Genomic DNA, 18820 nt, shown 5'->3' with positions numbered 1-18820 from the left:
CATTTAAATCGGGTAAGCCGTTTCTCAGATAAGCGTGCACAAACACATAGACAAAGAGACAAATGGAAAGACAACAGCCATCAGTAACAGTTTCATAATATGTATAGATAATGATTCTATACGAGTAAGAATCGAATCCACAACCGTCGCATTTACTCTACCATTGGGATATATTAAAGATATTAATTTATAAATTTAATTATTGAATATTTTTTAACAGAGGGAATTGACCACATGCATAGTATTATAATGCTCATTTTTTTAATTTCTAGGGTCAATTTAAATTTGTTGTTAGAAAATTATATAATTAGGTTAGTTATATAATGGAAAGTATATGGAAAATAAGATTTTAAAAGATGTTTTCATTAAATTTCGAAGCCACACCTTTGGTATTTCCATGCACTGTAGACATTACCTACTTGTTTTTTTTAGTTACCCTATATGCGGATTACAGCGTGTTACTGAAAACCAAAGACTGTAGAAAAATTTATTATATTCGATTTTTTTTAATGTATTTAAAGAAATAAAATAAGCATTAATTTTATAAGTAAGCACTTTTGGGAAAATTGTACTAATTATTGTGAAAACCATCCGCTTTTTATTCTTTCTTTCTTCTGAAAGAATCTAAGTTTTATTCCTTTTTTTTTCTTCACGTTGTATCCTGCACATAGCAGGGTAAGCAGAGGGAACCTGGGAACACTTCCCACTATCATCCAAATTCTTGAGACATGCATCCTTGTTATCAAAACGAGGAATATTAATATTTCATCTCGAGTGGGAATCGAACCCTATAATATCTAAGTAGTTGCGTTTATAGTCGCAAGCTTGTGCTCCTGCGCCACGACTGGCCTCAACTTTCTATAACTTGTAAAATTTAATAACAAAATATTTAGCTTCTTTTTTTATACGAATTTATATTAATAAAATAAGACAACTTTAGCTGTACAGATCACATATAAAACAAATGTACATAAAATATACACACTCAAAAAAAAAAAAACGTATTTTCATTTGTACCCTCCCCCTTTAAATGGTATTGTAGGATATAAAATAAAAAAATAATGATTTTTTAAACCAATTTTTTATTTTCGGCCTCGCCCACGTGGTGAAATCGAAATAATTAATTACTCACTTTCAAGTTAGAGGGTATGCACATAGTCTTAACTATATATTAGACTATTCATCCTCAAAATTTCAGCTTTGCTAAATGACGTAGGTCTGGGGGCCCTGGGATCTCGGTCTAGATTATATGTAGCTTTCTGTAGGAATGACACTACTGCCGTCATTGAGTGCGTCTGTCGTCCTGTAGGACGTCTTCTGTCATCCGTCGCAAGTCCACATAATTCGTCACCCGACATTTTATGGTTAATTTCCTTCGTGTGTTTTCCATACAACGTGACATTGGCGAAATGAATTGTGCTCAACTGGCACGCTCGAAACGCCATATTTCGAGAAATCAATCAATCAATCAATCATTTTATGGTTTCTCGCTGTATCTAACATATTGTAGGGCAGGCAGAGGAAACCTAGTGTTAAGACACTTGGTTGCCCACTTTCTGCCGAAATCTGGAGACATTGTGTGTTGAGTGGTGAGCGCTGCGCCTTATCTTGTTACGATAGCGAAGAAATTAAAATATTAAAAAATATTGAAGTGGTAATGGTACAACCGTCGCGTATAAAGAACCCAAAAGAAAACGGAACGAAATGTGGATTGGAAAATAAAACATTCTTTTACAATCAAAACAATATATTTAAATAAAAATTAAATGATTACTCTCCAAATTCTTCATCAGTGACGTCATATTCTTCTGTTGCTTCCTCTTCCACTTCTTCTAATGGAGGTTCTATGAAAAAGAAACAGATGGCACAAAAGGGAAAACAAAATAATATATATCTACATGTATATATCTCAACCGGAACCTAGGGGCCTAGTTTTACGACTCCATTTCCATTACCGGTATTATAAACCGGTAACCACCGTTACCATGCCCCAGTTTGCACCGAATTCTTGAGGCATCATGAGGCAGGCGTGTGGCGGAACTCAACGCCACACTTTGCCTCGTTGCTAGAGAAAATATTAAATATTTCATATCACTGAGTGGGAATCGAACTCACATCCGTCGCACGCTTGTGCTGCTGCGCCACCAAGGCCTCAGCTAAAGGAAAGTTAATTTATGTATTGCACATTATATTAATATTATTTAAAGTGACGACACGGCGATGTAACTCCTCCTGGCAGACGAGTCGTGGAAGATCCTTGAATTAACTACAGGTAGACATTTCTTACTTTCAATTATTTTCTCAGTCGCGAGTGAACAATGCGCAAAAGTTTGACCGTAGAGACCGTTGAGACCCTTTGACCTAAATATATAAAACGAATATATAAAATATTGTACATTTCATACCAAAACGAACAGTGCTCGGTGATGGCACAGTGTCACACTTGCATCGTCTAAAGTCTTCTAAAATTCTGAGCTCGGAGGGCAGTAGATTCATTTTCTCGGTTGAGGTCATAGTGTCTGTAATAAAATAGAGGGATTTAAACAAATATTTAAAAAAAAGTACATTAACAGTCATCTGCTTCTGTATGTCTAGTTGAGGCTTTAGACCTGGAAGAGGGTGTATAGATCAGATATTTTAATTCCGCTTGATTTCGAAAAGTTCAAATCTCCGGAAGTCCGTCTCGCACTTGATCGTTTATTTTCTATCAAAAAATTGTAATCCACAAACCAAGTTTAAATACAACTTCGCTATCTTCCTTCTCACAGTGACAGTACGGATCCTTCTTAGCATCTTCTTCTTCTTGAAGTGTTCTTAACTCAGAAGGCAGGAGTTGTGGAACTAAAATTATAAATTCATTGATTAAATCAGCTTCACGCTGTATCCCGCACACAGCATGATAGGCAGGAGGAACCTAGTGTTAACATACTCCGTTCCCATTTCTTCGCTCTGGTGCCGTGGCAAAGCGAGGCGTTGAGTTCCGCCACTCAAGACGCAATGCCTCCAGAATCCGCGGAAAGTGGCCTACCCTGCTGTGTGCGGATTACAGTGTGAAGCTGATAAAACAGATAGGTATTAGAAGGTTATTTGTAGATGACCACGTGTAGTGTTTATTTAAAAAAAAAATATCACATTAAAAAGAACCAAAGAAAGAACTACAAAAATAAAAAAATCCAAAGTTTAGAAAGAACGAAAAAACTTACGAGAAGATTGTTTATAGACGAAATCAGTCCTTTCCAAAGCATCTTTGTAAATGCGCCTCATGTAGTATCTGTATTGAGGTCTCTTTGTAGAATCTATTTCACCTGTCGCTCGAGATATCACTGTAAAAAAATATTTACTTCTTTTTAAATATTAACTTCTTCATTCTGCACTTTTTAGACATATTGTGACATTATGCCGAGGCTGAAGAAACATTACATCTACACCAATATTATATAGCTCGAGAGTTTGTTTGGTACAACGCACTAATCTCAGGAACTATTGATTCTAATTTTACAAAATCTTTTTGTGTTGGATAGTCGATGTACAGACCAATAGCCCACTGTAACTGCTGAATGCGTCATGTGTCACATACGAGTTATTTCTTTTTGAAAACACAGGCGAAGCCGCAGGTTAAGGTTAGCATTTAATATTGATCTAAGTTACAATATAAAATAAAGCCACTATCTAGATTTCTTTTCTAGAACATTGTGCGAAAAAACTGAATCAAATGCGATAGCTTTCCGTTTCACTTCAAAAGTTTTCTTGAAAAATATTAATATCCTCAACTAAAGAAAGCGATTATGAAAATGTTATCTCCCTCCAACTAATGTTTTACTATTTCTCCATTCCATTTTATTTTTTAAGCCTAATTTACTTTCTTTATTATCTTTAAATTGTGAGTTAACTAAAATCTATGATGTTCTATTAAAAATTAATGAGTAATAAATACCATCGATTTCGGTTGATCTATTGAATATTAAATTAAGTAATTTATTTATCAACCCAGATGAAATAAAAGTTTGGCCAAAAACTATTATTTAAATTATTCTTATTTCTATACTATTTAACGTATTCTTTAAATATTATTTCTTTTCCTCAACTAAATGTTAAAATACTAACACTCGTCTATAACTTCTCCCGCATCTATCAATATCTCGGTTCTCTCCCTCAAATCTCTAGATATATCTCGAGTTATAACTTCTTCCTCCTTACGTAGATAACGAGATATTTCTACCGCTAAAACAAAATTATAGATATTAGTTTAATTATTATTTTTAGGTAGGCTATATGCAGGACACAGCAAGGGAAAGGAACCTGGTATTAAGACACTGTGTTCTCATTAAGGCACTTCCGTTCCCGACTTTTCACCGAATTCTGGAGGTATTTTACCCCTCACGCTCCCGCACTTATAACGCCCCGACCTTTACGTCGGGAATTTAAAATACTGACCATCATCTACTATAGAATTAACCAAATTCCTCATTTCGTGTGACGGCGGGTATCTTTCTTCTAACGTCATCTCCACTTGTCCACGACCTGAAACATGTTTAATTTTCATTTAAAAAAATCGTTGAAAATTATATATAATTTAATACTCCCACGTAAAGGCTCATACAAGAATTGGAATATCATCAGAACCCGCAACATGTTGCATGTTTTCATAAAGTAATATATTACATAAAATTGTAACGGCCATATTAAAGTATTTTATTATAGCTTAACGCTATATCCTGCATGTAGCAGGGTAGGCAGAGGGAACCTAGAAACTTTAGGTGAAAATACAACATTCTTCACTTTCTGCCAAATTTGAACTGCACTTTGTTTATTTTTACCTTTGTGTATAAAACACAAAGGGTTCATATCCATTTATACATTTAATGAGATTTCGTCTAACGTCTTGCATGTTTCCATCGAGGGTCATCTCTCGAAGTTGTCGCTGTCAGTGTAATACGCACTGGGCATACGCGACATTTGCATTTTTCAATAGTGTTGCCACATTCTTTGCATTTTTCTGAAAAAATATATATAAAGATTGATAACTTAATATTTTTTATATAAAGTATAAATATACAATAATAATATATTTCGATAACTTAAAAGTTCACTTTCCTTACATTTTCAAAGAAGAAAAAAGTGCGGAAAATGAATCTATCTAAATATAATCAGTTCACCGAGTGAAAATTGAACCCATAACCATTACAAAAGTCTGATTTACTAACTGTACCACAATGTACGTAAATCTTCATCCTATCAATCTTCTTGTAAAAGTTTCAAATAAAAGAAATATTTTATTATAAAATATATACGAAACACAAATATTTGAAAAATTCTTATACCACATACCATATCAAAAAATACAAAAAAAACCTACCTTCTTCCACCACACCATCATCAATCACACCAAATATCTCCTCCCTGGCAGCCACCAGCCCGGACTCCTGGAGCAGGCGGACCCTGACCCTGGATGCCTCTCTATGTGAAGAGGGTATGAGGAACTGGTGCACCAGATCAGCTACCAGCTCGTGCTGTTCCGCTGTCGACCTGGAGGTGAGAGACTATAGCAGCCTTCTTCTTTTTGGTTTTAATTAAAAAGTACAAAATCACCTAGTTACGTAATGTATATTTATGTAGAGTAAAGGGGAAACGGTGTAATTTGTAGTGACGTGTCGTCTCTCTCTAATTGATTTGAGTAGAAGAGGACAGAAGTAAAGATTTACATATACAGTATAGGATAGATTGGGCAAAAAAAATTATAGTGTCATGCCTTTTTTATCATAAAGATAACGTTTTCAATACCTTCATGGCAGAAAAGGACTGTGACCAAGGTACAGTGTGATGCTGTCTCTTTCTAAATGATCAAAGAAGAAAAGGACGGCAATAATCTACATAATACGTATAAGTAAAATACTAGAGTTGGTAGGAGTGTTTTTTTTAACTTGATTGTTACACGCCGCACATACACATATAGGCAAGGCACCATAAAGAACCTGGTGTTAAGACACTTCGTTTCCATTAAGACTCTACCGTTCCCCACTTTCCACCGAATTCTGGAGGAAATGCGTGTCGAGTTGCGTAATTTAACACCGCGCTTTGCTTCGATACCAGAGCAAAGAAATGAAAATATTAAATATTCCATTTCTTGATTGTGAATCGAACCCACAACCTGTCACACGCTTGTGCCCTGCACCACGACTGGCCTATGTACATATTATATTTAGTTTTTTTAGCAGTTTTGTAAGTATGAATGGAAAAGGACAAAAGTATTCTGTTATGAATAAAAATAAAGGTCATATTTTTGCCATTAACGTATATGGGTAATATGTCGTCTATTTCTATTTACTATAATTAGAGTGAAATGGAAAATAGTCATTTTTCTCCGTTTTAGATATTTTACCCTTTTTTAAAGATGTACTGGGTACAAATTCATTACACAGCAACTCAAAATCTCCCAAAACCCTTCAAAAGCCCCTCACTCACATCCCTCTCTCGTTCCCAGCATCAATTGCATCAGCTTTCTCCTTAGCGTTCTGCACCGCTTGCAGCTCGGCCGCCAACTCGCTACCCTGACGCGTTATATCGCTGAGATACGCATCCACTGTACTTTGGGTTACACCTAGCACCTGCAGGGATATATTATTTTTTAAGTGTTGTTATATCTTTTATTTGTTATTTTAAACACGAAATTGGTTAGATTCATAGACCTGTTTAAACATCTCATCGTGTTCTCTTCTACGATGTTCTTCTTTCTGTCTTCTGCCAGCTTCTGCCGCTTCTCTCATCGTCTTCTCACGAACTGATTAAATGAAAATTATTTATTTTATGTCACCGTGTAGATATATTTATTAAAAATAATTTTAAAGGCGAAAAGCGGGGTGTCATAGTTCATAAACCTTTACATCTTTTCTGACTACCCTGCTATTGCTATATGCGGGGTACGTGGTAAAGAAAATAATGCCAAAAAACACCCTAATTTTATTGTTTTGGAGATTTTGACGATTATCAGGTCCATTTATATGAATTTCCTATTATCGCCAAGTCCAGATATGTTAGGATAATGTTCAAATTCAAACAAATCCGACAACAGTAAGTGGAACGTAATAATCTTCGAGAGATACTTTTATATTGATTGATTCATTTATTATAAAAATACAGATGTGGAGGTGGTAGAAAAAAACCCCAGGTCGTCCATGTGGTGCTGTGGGATAGTACCTAAAGGCACTCATGTCAGCTTAAGGTTCGACGTCTATTTGAAGTGTCTTAATATTAGATTATCTTCCTATCTTATTCTATGGGAAAAATTAGGAAAAATACCACATTATTTTTAATAAAAAACTAACTAGCAATAAGTATATAAGCATGTTGCCGTCTCTCTTCCTTGAGTCTTCTTAATTCCTTCTCGAGGAAGTCTAGCGCTGAGGACACTGCTCCTCCGCATAGCTCGTCGACTAACGCTGATATAGCTTGTTCCTGTTAAAATTGAAGGTTGGGAGGTATAATTCGAAAGGAAACGAGTGTCTTAACGCTACATTTCCAAGTTCCCTCTACGTGCGGGATACAGTGAGAAGCTATAAACAAAAGAGTAAGAGAAATTTGAGTCCATTGTGGCTACATGTGACAGTGTTTTATCATAAACATGATTCCATTCCAAAATTTTGACGAGGAAATAGGTAAAGTTACTATTGTTCCTCCATGACGTATTATCGTATTCTCGATATGGAGAGGTTAGATAAAAAGATAGATAAAAATCTTTATTGCACACTTAAAAAGATACAATACAATAACTTCTTAAAACAAAATGCACAAAGGCGGCCTTATCACTACAAGTGATCTCTTCCAGGCAACCGAATTACGGAAGGATATAATTAAAAGTGCGGGCATAATGCGGTGCAAAGTGACGCGAAAAATAACTAAATAAATAAATAAGAAAACAAAGAAATAAAATAAATAATTAAATTATATAATATATACATACACACATACACATATATATACACACTCATACATACACATATATATACATACATATACACACAAACATACACAAATTCTTATACATACACTGATTATATACGTAAGATATATAGCAAATAAATAAATAAAGGGAAAATAAATTAGCACACATTAATTACTACTCTCCATGCCAAGATAATAATTTTTGACTCTTTTTTTAAAAATGTTTATAGAGGTAGATTGCCTAATATTTCGTGGTAACGCGTTCCACAATTTTACTGCTTCAACAGTAAACGATTTACTGTAACAGTGGGTACGGCACAATGGTGTTTCTAAAACATTGTCACTTTTCGAGCGGAGGGTGGGCGGAAGGCGGGAATTGGAGCCTAGGAAGGAAAAGCGCTCCTTAAGGTAAATAGGAGTATCAGGATGGAAAAGGATAGAGTAGAGGAGCGTGACAGTGTGAAGATTCCGTCGGTCTTTTACAGAAAGCCACTGAAGCCTAACGCGATGCTGACTGATGTGATCAAACTTCTTTAGTCCAAAAACGAACCTAATAACTAGGTTTTGCAGGCGTTCAAGCGTATTGAGCAACTGCTGTGATAAATCTAGGTAACAAGTGTCAGCATAATCTAATATAGGCAATAAGAGTGAATGTGCCAGTGATATTTTAGTTTGAGTTGGTAAAAGATATTTCCATCTCTTGAGCCTACCAATGGTGTAGTATACTTTACGGCTTAGGTCAGAGATATGAGGAGCCCAGGAGAGAGAGCTGTCCACTTTGATACCTAGATTCTTGACAGTACTTCTATATTCCAACTTGCAATTGTCAAAGATAATGGGAGGAAGAGAAGGAAAATGTAATTTAGATAATTGTTTAGGATTACCGAGGATACATACTTGTGACTTTTTGGGGTTTACAGACAGACCAAATGACTTGCTCCAGGTACTGATAGTACGCAGATTAAAATTAATTGCATCGATCGCCTTAACAATGTCATTAACGTCCGTAGTCATGTAAATCTGTAGGTCATCAGCATATAAGTGAAAGGAAAGGGATAGAAGCTTAGTAACGGAGTTGATAAATATGGAAAAAAGGAGAGGAGAGAGCACTCCACCCTGGGGAACATCAGCACTGAGACGACATACAGATGAACGTTTGTCGTTAATATAGATACTCTTTTCGCGTTCATGTAAGTAGGAGTAAAACCATTCAGTAGTCTCAGAGGATACATTAATAGATTGAAGAATTGCTAAGAGGATATCAAAATCAACGGTGTTAAAAGCATTAGAAAAATCCAGAAGAGCAAGAATAGTAACTTGTCGATTATCAATACCCAGCCTAATATCATCATTAACTTTATTCAGAGCAGTTACAGTGCTGTGTCCAGGACGGAATCCGGACTGGAAGGGGGACAGGATTTTGTTTAAAGATAAAAAAGATGAGAGTTGATTATGGACTATACGCTCCAACACTTTAGATAGAAACGGTAGAATTGAGATAGGGCGATAGTCAGTAAAGGATAAAGGATTTGATACTTTGGGAATGGGAATCACTATTGCCTGACGCCAGGCATTGGGAAAAGTATTAGTGGAAAGGGAATGGTTAAAAATATGGCATAGGACTGGAAGTATAGGAATAAGAGATAAGAGGATCATTTTTCGACCAATTTGATCACTACCAGTGGCATCGGATTTAATGGCCAGCACATGCTTCTTCACGTCCTCAGTGGAAACATTAGAGAAATAAAAGGATGATGGACAAGAGATAGCGGAAAGAGAATTGATAGTGTCAGTTTTAACATTCTGCTTCAATATATTAACATTTGTAAAGTGTTTGTTCATTTCGTCCAGATTTATTTTTTCACTTATCTTAACAGCTTTCCGTGAACGTCCAATGCCTATTGCATCTAAGAACTTTCAGACTCTAGCAGGGCTGGTATTTACTACATTAGAATAAATGAATTTACGTTGAGCATCTCTGCAAGTCTTACTGCATCGGTTCCGTAGTGTTTTGAACTTAATTAGGTTTTCTTCAGTTGGATTTCTTTTGTATTTAGACTTAGCAGAGTTTCTCTTAGCCATGAGCTTCTTAATATCGTCTGTGAGCCATGGAGCGGGAAGATGTTTAAGTTTAACAGGTCTAAGTGGAGCAAATTCATCAAACAGTTCAATTAAAAGAGAGTTAAATATATTAACCTTGTCATTGGTACTTGGAGCATTATACACACTATCCCAATGTATCTGGTCCAAGCTTTTCATAAAACCTTCATTATTAAAATTTTTAAAGCTTCTACGCATAATAACCGTAGGTTTAATTTTTGGCGTGCGAATTTTATATGTTAAATATATGAGGTCATGGTAGGAAAACGCTTCTGCACACAGTTGACCAAAAGTGGCGACACGTTCATGAGAGGAGACAATCATTAAATCCAGTTGTGAGGGATTGGTATTTGGGAAAAAATGGGTAGCATTTGTGGGTAGGAGGTTAAGGTTTGCACTATTAATGATATTTGTAAGTCTTTTAGCTCGCGAGTCATTTTTAATAATACACGTATTAAAATCACCCATAATAATTGTATGATCTACATTCGGGACAAACTTGTCTATCAAATTTTCGAAGGTATCAAAGTAATTAATGTGGAGAGATGGACAGTAAAACACTCCTAGTAAAAGCTTTAAAGTACCGAAAATAAGTTCAATAAAAATATGTTCAGAAGTATTTGAGTAGAGTGTAGGAGATTTATCAAGAATAGAAAAAGGTATGTGGCTACGTAGATAGATTGCTACTCCACCACCGCCTTTTCCTGTACGATCATTTCGGATTAAATGGAAACCAGGTAGTGCATAGGATGTAGATGGTAAACATGGTTTAAGGAAAGTTTCCGAGACTAAGACAGCATGAACGTTCTTAACGTCAAAGGAAGCTAAAAGGTCGGGATAGTGTGCGGGAATGCTCTGTGCGTTAATGTGAACAACGTTGAATTGTTTGTTAGAGTTAAGAAATGTCGTGCCCAATATAGTATTCAGTGGAGGGGAAGTGTTGTGAAAACTGTCATCAGATGACAAAGATGTACTTTGGCAAAATATATCATTATCCGAGGTGTCACTGTTGGAATTATTGTTGTTAAACATTGTGTAGTAAATATAATATAATAGTACTATGTTTAAGTAAAAGAGATGAAAATGTAGAAATATTTAAAAAATAAAATAAAATATGTGTATATATATGCAAAATAATAATGATAGCAGTAATGAGAGCTATATAATGTGTATAATATATGTAAGTAAGAATAAAATAAAAAGATAAACTAAATAAATAGATAAAAGTAGTTATATAATATAAATATATTATTATAAATTTACCAAAATAATAATAAAATAATAAGCTTGCAACACACGCCTGCCAGCATTCAGCAGAGAGGGATGGAATGCTGAATTTTTGTCATAGAATTTTAATAACCTTATACTATTAAAGTAATTTCTAGTCAGAAATTGTCAGTCAGCCTTCTTTTACCTTCTGTTCACTCTCAGATTTGACAGCAATATAATCTCTCGCTTTGGCCGCTTCTTTTTGTATGCGGGCCTTGTCTTCTTTCTGCAGACCGTGGGTAGTTTTTAGTTCTTCTGTCAGTTCCGCTGATCTGGTCCGACCTTCGAACATCTGGTGGAAATTTTAAATTAATGCTATATAATTTAGCTATATTAATAATATTATAAAACTGAACAGTTTGTTGCGATAATCCCAGGAACTATGGATTCAAATTCCGTACGAAGTCCGTCATTAGCATATAAATTACGCTGCATGTGTGTGGGCACAGCAAGGTAGGCAGGGTAGCAGGGAGGATAGGCAAAGAAAATCTAATGTTAAAACACTCTTTTTACTTTCTGCCAATTCTAAAGAGAGTAAGTACTGTAAGGAAAACAAATTCTCGTCATTTTAGTTTTCCTGGTAACGAAAATATTATATTGTTATCATATCCGGATACGTAGGGATGTTCAAGCAAGTCCCACAACAATAAGCAGATCCGACATTATTTATACTGATAAATAGATCGATTGAAAGATTATCCAAGAGGACCAACAATAATAACCAATAAGACTCACCAAATTCTGTACAGCCCTCCCCTTCAACAGTCTTTGTATCATCAGCGCGGATTGGTGACTCGACTCCTCACTATCAGGGACTGCTTCCACTTCAGGAGTTGAAGGTCTCGGGGTGACAGGCACGTTACGTAGCTTGAGAACTCTTAGAGGACCAGCTGAGGTTGCCGCTCCGAGACGAGCTTCTGTAGATATAGAGTTTGTATTTATCAATAGTTTTTTGTCCACTTTCTTTATGTGTTATGAAAGATATAGAATATATGTATGTAATTAGGACGAAAATGTATTCAAAGGATTATACTTATATCTAAAAAAGCCTGTTTAATTTTAAAGTGAAAATAAATGTATATAAACGAAATCATTTTGTGAAGAAGTAAGAAAATATATATAAATATAATATTTAGAAAAAAAAAATATTTTACAAAATTATATTTTTTAGCTTTACGCTGTATCCCACGTGTAGATGTGCAGGCATAGGAAGTGTAGTGCTAAAACCACCAACCTTTTCTCAAGTGGGAATCGAATACACAACCTGTCACGTTTGCAGTCACACTTCCCGTGGCGTGTGCGCCTGCGCCACGACTGGCCTCAACATTATAAATGAACAAAATTCTAAATTACTTTTTTTAAACGAATAATATTATATATTGTTCCAGCTTATAGGTAACAAAATTTTTATTAGTTCAGTGTGGTCTATAATAGCATTGTTTTAGTTACGCTACAAAATTATATCCCTCAAGCTCGGAAGTAGACAATAATAAATGTGTTTTAACGTCTTGGTAAAGATAAAGAATATAACTCCTCAGTTAGAGCCAAATAATTGCCGATAAATCACCAAATAACATACTAACTCTTTAAATCTTCATGCAAATTCTTTAAGAACTGCTCGCTCCATTTCGTTTCACGTTCGCATAGCTGTGTTTTGTCTCGCGGTAGATGTTTGCCTGAACACGTCTTGGTTAGATTCTGTCCACATTGCTGGAGCCAGGGTGGTGGATCGGCTAGATGGGCATGATCTTCTAAAACTGGAAAAAGAAGAGAGTTAGTGTACTCCTTGCGGATATTTCCGAAACCCAATCAACGTTATAGCGCTGTGCTGGGACTATCAGAAAAATGAGTTTTTTACTTATTTATATTATTTAGAAGGCTTTTGGTTTTGTGAACTTTTCACCACGTATTACCTTATTTTTGAGTTATAAAGTTATTGTATTATCAGATCGAAGAAATGAAAGTAATAGATTTCCTCGATTGAGAATCGAATGTACAACTGTCGCGTTTACAGTCAGACGTTGTATCATTACGCAACATCAGCCCCGACGACGGTTTACTTATCAATAAGTGTTTTAATAATGTTTTTTTAATTAACCATAATTCAATTTACCAAGTAAACTAGCATCATAAGATATCTCGGCATGTCTTCGTCTCGCCTGGTATCCATGACGGGATCTCGGTGCGTGAGTATCTGACGTGGGATCCAATGCTGAGCGGGTAATCGAACCCCCACCCCTTGCAGCGCGAGCCTCCTCCACAAGACCACCACCGCGGTTGTGAATAGCGGAGAGCTTACGGAGTTCTTTTGGAAATAGAATATTTTTCAAAGTATTTTAGTTATCAGAGAGAATCCTTCTATGCTTTTTGCCTAATAATCAACATTCAACTTAAATAAATAGTCCACAAGTATTTTAACAAGAAGAAAAAGTCTAAAAATATTTGAGTGCTACTTAAAACATGGAAATTTAATAGGTTCAAATTCTACATCACACTACATATTTCCAATTCTCCATATTTGTTTCTAACAATTTTAAATATTACAAAATTCGACAAAAATCATAGTTTGGACATAATATAAGACGTCACATGAAAAGATATCTGTAAGTATTTTTTCGAACATTTACGTTTTACCCAATATCTATAAAACTTTTTACATCTCTCTGTTTCAGATATTTACCCATTACATAAATCGACAACATGTTTAATACACTGACATCTACATATCCACATTTTAAGAAACTTACCCAAATAATAGGTAAATTAGGCCAAAATATTAAGTAACTTACTAAAATTTAAACGACTCACCCCTATCCCTCGTCCGGTGGATAGTCTCTATACGTTTCTCCATATCCGTCTTTTTGTTCATCCACAAATTGGCCAATTTAGTACTTGTCCGAGTGTTGGTCTTTTGAATTTGTTCCGTTTGTATCTTTTGGAGGAGTACTTGTCGTATCGATTGGAGTTCGTCTATTTCCTAAAGGTAAACTTGAAAAAATCTCTAGTTTTCGTGATTATTTGTACCAACCAGTCGTGCCTCTGCGCCACGACTGGCTAGTCGTGCCAGTCCAATATAAAAATAAAAACATACTGCCTCTCTAAATATCCAATCCTTAGTTTCTATATCAGTGATGATGGCGTCCCGTTTCTTCATCCACCCTGGGTAGTTGCCTTTCTCCACCAGTTCCGTCCACTTACGCGCGTGACGCATCCTGTGTGGAGAATGTGGAGAAATTTGTACTTATTTTTTTAAATATATGAAAAAAACGAAAAGAAGAGATTGTTCAAGGATCTCATTTTTATATGATCGTGTCCTTATAAGTTACGAAGCATTATATTTTATTTATTTTTTATTTGGTAGTAGATGAAGGTATATTTTCCATTTTATTTTTTTCCACAAATAATTGATATTTTCTTTTACTTTTCTTATAATATAACTATATATTTACTTGTTAATTATTTCCGTAGTATGAAAGTCGGCTGGTAAGTCACCCACACGGTATGGAGAGCCGGGACCTTTGGAATAATACAGAAAATTCTTGATTTACACGAGTTTACGCTTAACTTTCAAGTCACCGTTTTAGGTTAAAATAAGACGTCGTAAGTCTTAAAGAAAAAAAAATAGCAACTTAATATCATAATCTAGAAAACAAATATAAAAATTATATGTCATTGAATTATACGCAATTAATGCGGAATTACATGTGATGAATGCGGAATTTCATACAGTATTGCGGAATTATACGATATCTTTGCGGATTTATATGCGATTATTCAGGTTAAAATAATTTCAGGAATTTTGTGTAATAAAGGCGATTGGCTATAACGATACATCATATAAAACTTACCCCATTCTAATTTATCCAAGTATAAAACTTCGGGTGTAGTTTCACATTTCTCTGCTGGTCTCGCGTCCGGCTGCCATGGTATGGTTTGTGCTGACGATTCTCTTTAATGTATTAAGAATATTTGGGATTATTTGGGATTTCTTGAGAGGTCATCATTTCAGTGATGATACTACAGGTATAAAACGCCATTGGATCTCTCGTTTCCACTCTCTATGACTGTGGTTTGATAATCATTTAAATGGTTTATTTTCATTTTCCTGTGGTACAACAAAGTGCAGGGTTTAGCCCACAGACCTAGTAAAAAACAAATATTTTATTAATAGAGTGCCCCTGTAAAGTAAAAAAAGATGATATTCTTCAATTCAATTGCTATAATTGAATATAGGTAGGTACAGAGTGTTTTTGTCTGCACCAATTTAAATGAAACCACAGTTTTCACTATAAAAGGTTTAGTACAATTACAGAAATATACTTTTTGCCCTAAAACTTTCCCTTTTACCCTACCCTACCCTATATGCTGTTCCCGTAAACGGTGCGCCGACTCATGCAGCCTGTATATCCGTTGTAATTGCAAAATTTTGTAATTTAAAAATAGGAAATTGTGTGGAGTGGCTTTTATAACTAAACTAACTATAAAGTAAAACAATCTTAAATAAACCTACCTGTACAAACTCTGCGTCCCCCTGTTCCTAGGTTTAGTTGGTCCGGTTGTTAGGAACGCTGTCGGCGGCTGGAAGTCCGGACTTGTGGTTTTGATCGGCAGTAGCTTTTTGGGACTGTAAATTATTTAGCAAAACAGTATAAATTTACAACTTTATTTTAGCTTCAAGCTTTATCTCGCATATAGCAAAGTAGGACAGGAAGAAACCTAGTATTGAGACATTTAATTCCCTATGCCCAATTTTCGAGATATTGCGTTTGAATTTTTGTTTGTCTTGTTTTTGTTGAAAGTAATAAATCAGTAAATCAACAGAAATAAATATAATAAGAAACAGGGGAATATAATTTTGATGAAAATGTATCCTTATCACCAGTTTATAGTTCCATTCCTTCGCTCTGGTGTGGAGGCAAAGCGCGGCGTGCGGCGGCAAAGTGGGGAACGGAGTGTCTTAACACCTAGAGGTTTCCTCTGCCTAGCCCGCTGCATGCGGGATACAACGTGAAGCTGAATTCTTTCTTTCTTAGAACCAATGTTCGTATAGGCGCAGCAATATATTACACAAAATCAAACAAAACCAAGTTAAAACTCACGCAGCACAAAATTTAAAGCGATCTTTCCCTCCTAGTTGCGGTGCGGATACATTTTGGACTTGCTGCACTTTGTTCAAGTAGGCGCCGTAAGAGCGATCCACGTGGTGCGGTAGACGACAATTTGGGTGGTAGACTGGTGGTAAAAAAATATACTATCGATATAGAAATTAGGAATTTAACGGAACTTCCGCTCCTGATTCAGTTGGTCAGAACTTTGAAATGATATTGATATAATAAATTTGAATACCGCTTTGGGGGTGGCGGGTTTAATGACGACGACGAACATTTGAACTGGGGTTTGAACCCGCGCCTCAGGGAAACCGTCCAAGTACTCTGACCACTAAGCCATACGTTACCATCAAGCTATCGACATCGACATTCTTATACGCTTATTCAGCAATTGTTTTATGTAAAGAAATGGTAAAACATACCCGTATGTCTTTTATATAAAACAAATTAGTAAGTATACTGAAAAATATATATTAATTATTATTCGTATTAATTGGTCTTTAAATAATAAAAAGATCTTTAAGTCTCACCAACTTGCATCCTGGGAAACTGGCGCAGCTCCGAAAACATTGTTTTGTACATTGGCTGTATTACCTAATATAAAACATGATTATTTAATAAGTTATCATTATTATTTAATAATTTATTTTAGTGACATTAAAACGATCGATTCCCCAATCGAGTTCGGGAATAAAATTCGTCGGATCGGGTCAATAGTTCCGCCACGCCTGGCCACGCAGTCTCAAATTCAATATAATTCGAAGTTGCAAAGAACAGCGTTGAGTTCCGCCACTTAACACCCAACCTCACTTAACACCCAATACCTCCAGAGTTCGGCGGAAAACGGGAAACGGAGTGTCTTAACACAGAGGGAATCTCCCTCTGCCTCTCCTGCTGTGTGTATACAGCGAGAAGATGATAAAAAAAGAGTTCTCGAAGTAATTGCCAATAACCAAATGGAATTTTAAATAAAAAACATTTCATAGATGTAGATAACCTAGTGGTAAGAGTTAGGACACTCCATTCTCCATTCAAACTTTCGACTTTCGAGACTTTGCTATTTGAGATATGAAACTCAATGCCCCGAGTGGGAATCGAATCCATAACCTAAACATATAATAAACAGTATTTCCTATCTATAATTTCTTATTTCTCCCTATTTCTTTCTTATAAATAAACGTAATTAAAATGGTTGTTAATGATAATATATGTACCTACCATTTGCGCAGACGCCATGGCAGCTTTAAAGGCGGTCCTGGCGTAGTCTCTAGCTCCCGACACGATGAATGCTGAATCTATTTATGATTATGTTTATAATAAATCACGAAGGAGAGTGACAGATTTAGCTGTTTTAATATTTCTCTCCCTTTTTTTTACTTTCATACTTTGTATAATATTTTATAAAATTTTGTGAAGTTTGTTTTATATTTGTTTCCCCAATAAAAAATTAAAATATATGAAAAATCATGCAATTATGATTAGCAATTTTAGGTGGAGGAAAAAACATTAATATTAAAAAAACTGCACATTTTATTATACTAATATTAATTAGATAAGGTTTACCGTATAAATAATCGTGAACTCTCATCTTCGATACTTTACAGCGCTTAGGAGCTTCATACAAAGTATCCCCGCTCATCTTGCAAATTTTTCTCCTCACTGAAACTAAGTTTACCGACACTAAAATTAATTAACTATTTAGTTCTATTTAGTTAAAAGACTATTTATTAGTCACTTTAGAACATAATCTACCACTTTTATAACATTTTCGCTGAATTTCATATTGTTGCCATAAATATTGGGCAAACATAACCGTTGCTTAGTAATTTGGTTGTCATTTTTTTATTAGTGTTAATGATGGAATGACGTTTTATCTCTAGGCGTATATTACTATATCTATAGTTAATTTTTTTTCACGCCACGATTGACCGGTAAATGCAAAGGGATTAATTTTTTTTTAACTTCACGCTCCGTTCCCCACTTTCCGCCGAATTTTGGGGGCATTGCGTGTTGAGTGGCGGAACTTAACGCCGCGCTTTTCTTCGACACCAGAAGAAATGGAAATATAAACGTAAATATTTCATTTCCTGGAGCGGGGATCGAAGCCACAACCGTCGCGTTACAGTCACATCATTGGGCCCCTTTGCCACGACGGCCTCAATGGGGTAAATGATCATATTCATTTATTGTCATTCCCCTGCTCTAGTAGCCAAAGCACGGCGTTGTGTTACAGGAAAGTGGAGGATGAAGTTTCTTAACACTAGGTTCTATTTATCTTCTCTTTTATTTGCGGAATACAGCATACAGTTGCTTTATTTTCTTTTAGCAGTCAGTCTGTCGACGGTGGTCTGAGCAGACGTGTGTTAATTTTTACTAAAAATAGTAAATTAGTGCCTTGCAAAATA

The 18820-nt window shown here is 35.4% G+C and overlaps 1 protein-coding gene across 3 annotated transcripts; it reads right to left on the bottom strand.

Moving 5' to 3' along the window:
• Positions 1-1726: 1726 nt before the first annotated feature.
• LOC146530357 (cilia- and flagella-associated protein 91-like) lies at positions 1727-18734 on the bottom strand. 3 transcript variants are annotated; one of them, XM_085200912.1, is made up of 24 exons: positions 17979-18734; positions 17634-17710; positions 16946-17009; positions 16407-16539; positions 15818-15931; positions 15156-15256; positions 14757-14823; positions 14399-14519; positions 14116-14284; positions 13421-13612; positions 12891-13064; positions 12043-12224; positions 11453-11599; positions 7323-7452; positions 6687-6778; positions 6463-6605; positions 5357-5526; positions 4880-4996; positions 4435-4521; positions 4105-4221; positions 3204-3323; positions 2731-2841; positions 2406-2519; positions 1727-1844 (listed from the first exon to the last, which is right to left on the bottom strand). In XM_085200912.1, exons 1-24 carry the CDS (start codon positions 18052-18054, stop codon positions 1771-1773), a joined length of 2892 nt encoding a protein of 963 aa, XP_085057038.1. In that variant the 5' UTR covers positions 18055-18734; the 3' UTR covers positions 1727-1770. The 3 variants fall into 3 exon arrangements, with proteins under 3 accessions (XP_085057038.1, XP_085057039.1, XP_085057040.1); XM_085200913.1 differs by lacking the exon at positions 4105-4221; XM_085200914.1 differs by lacking the exon at positions 13421-13612.
• Positions 18735-18820: the final 86 nt, after the last annotated feature.

Source organism: Heliconius melpomene, chromosome 17, assembly GCF_056956725.1.
Source record: "Heliconius melpomene rosina isolate 202511_hmr_F chromosome 17, ASM5695672v1, whole genome shotgun sequence".
NCBI classification, from domain to species: domain Eukaryota; kingdom Metazoa; phylum Arthropoda; class Insecta; order Lepidoptera; family Nymphalidae; genus Heliconius; species Heliconius melpomene.
Note: the sequence above shows the minus strand (reverse complement) of the source record. Positions and strands in the feature narration are given on the sequence as shown.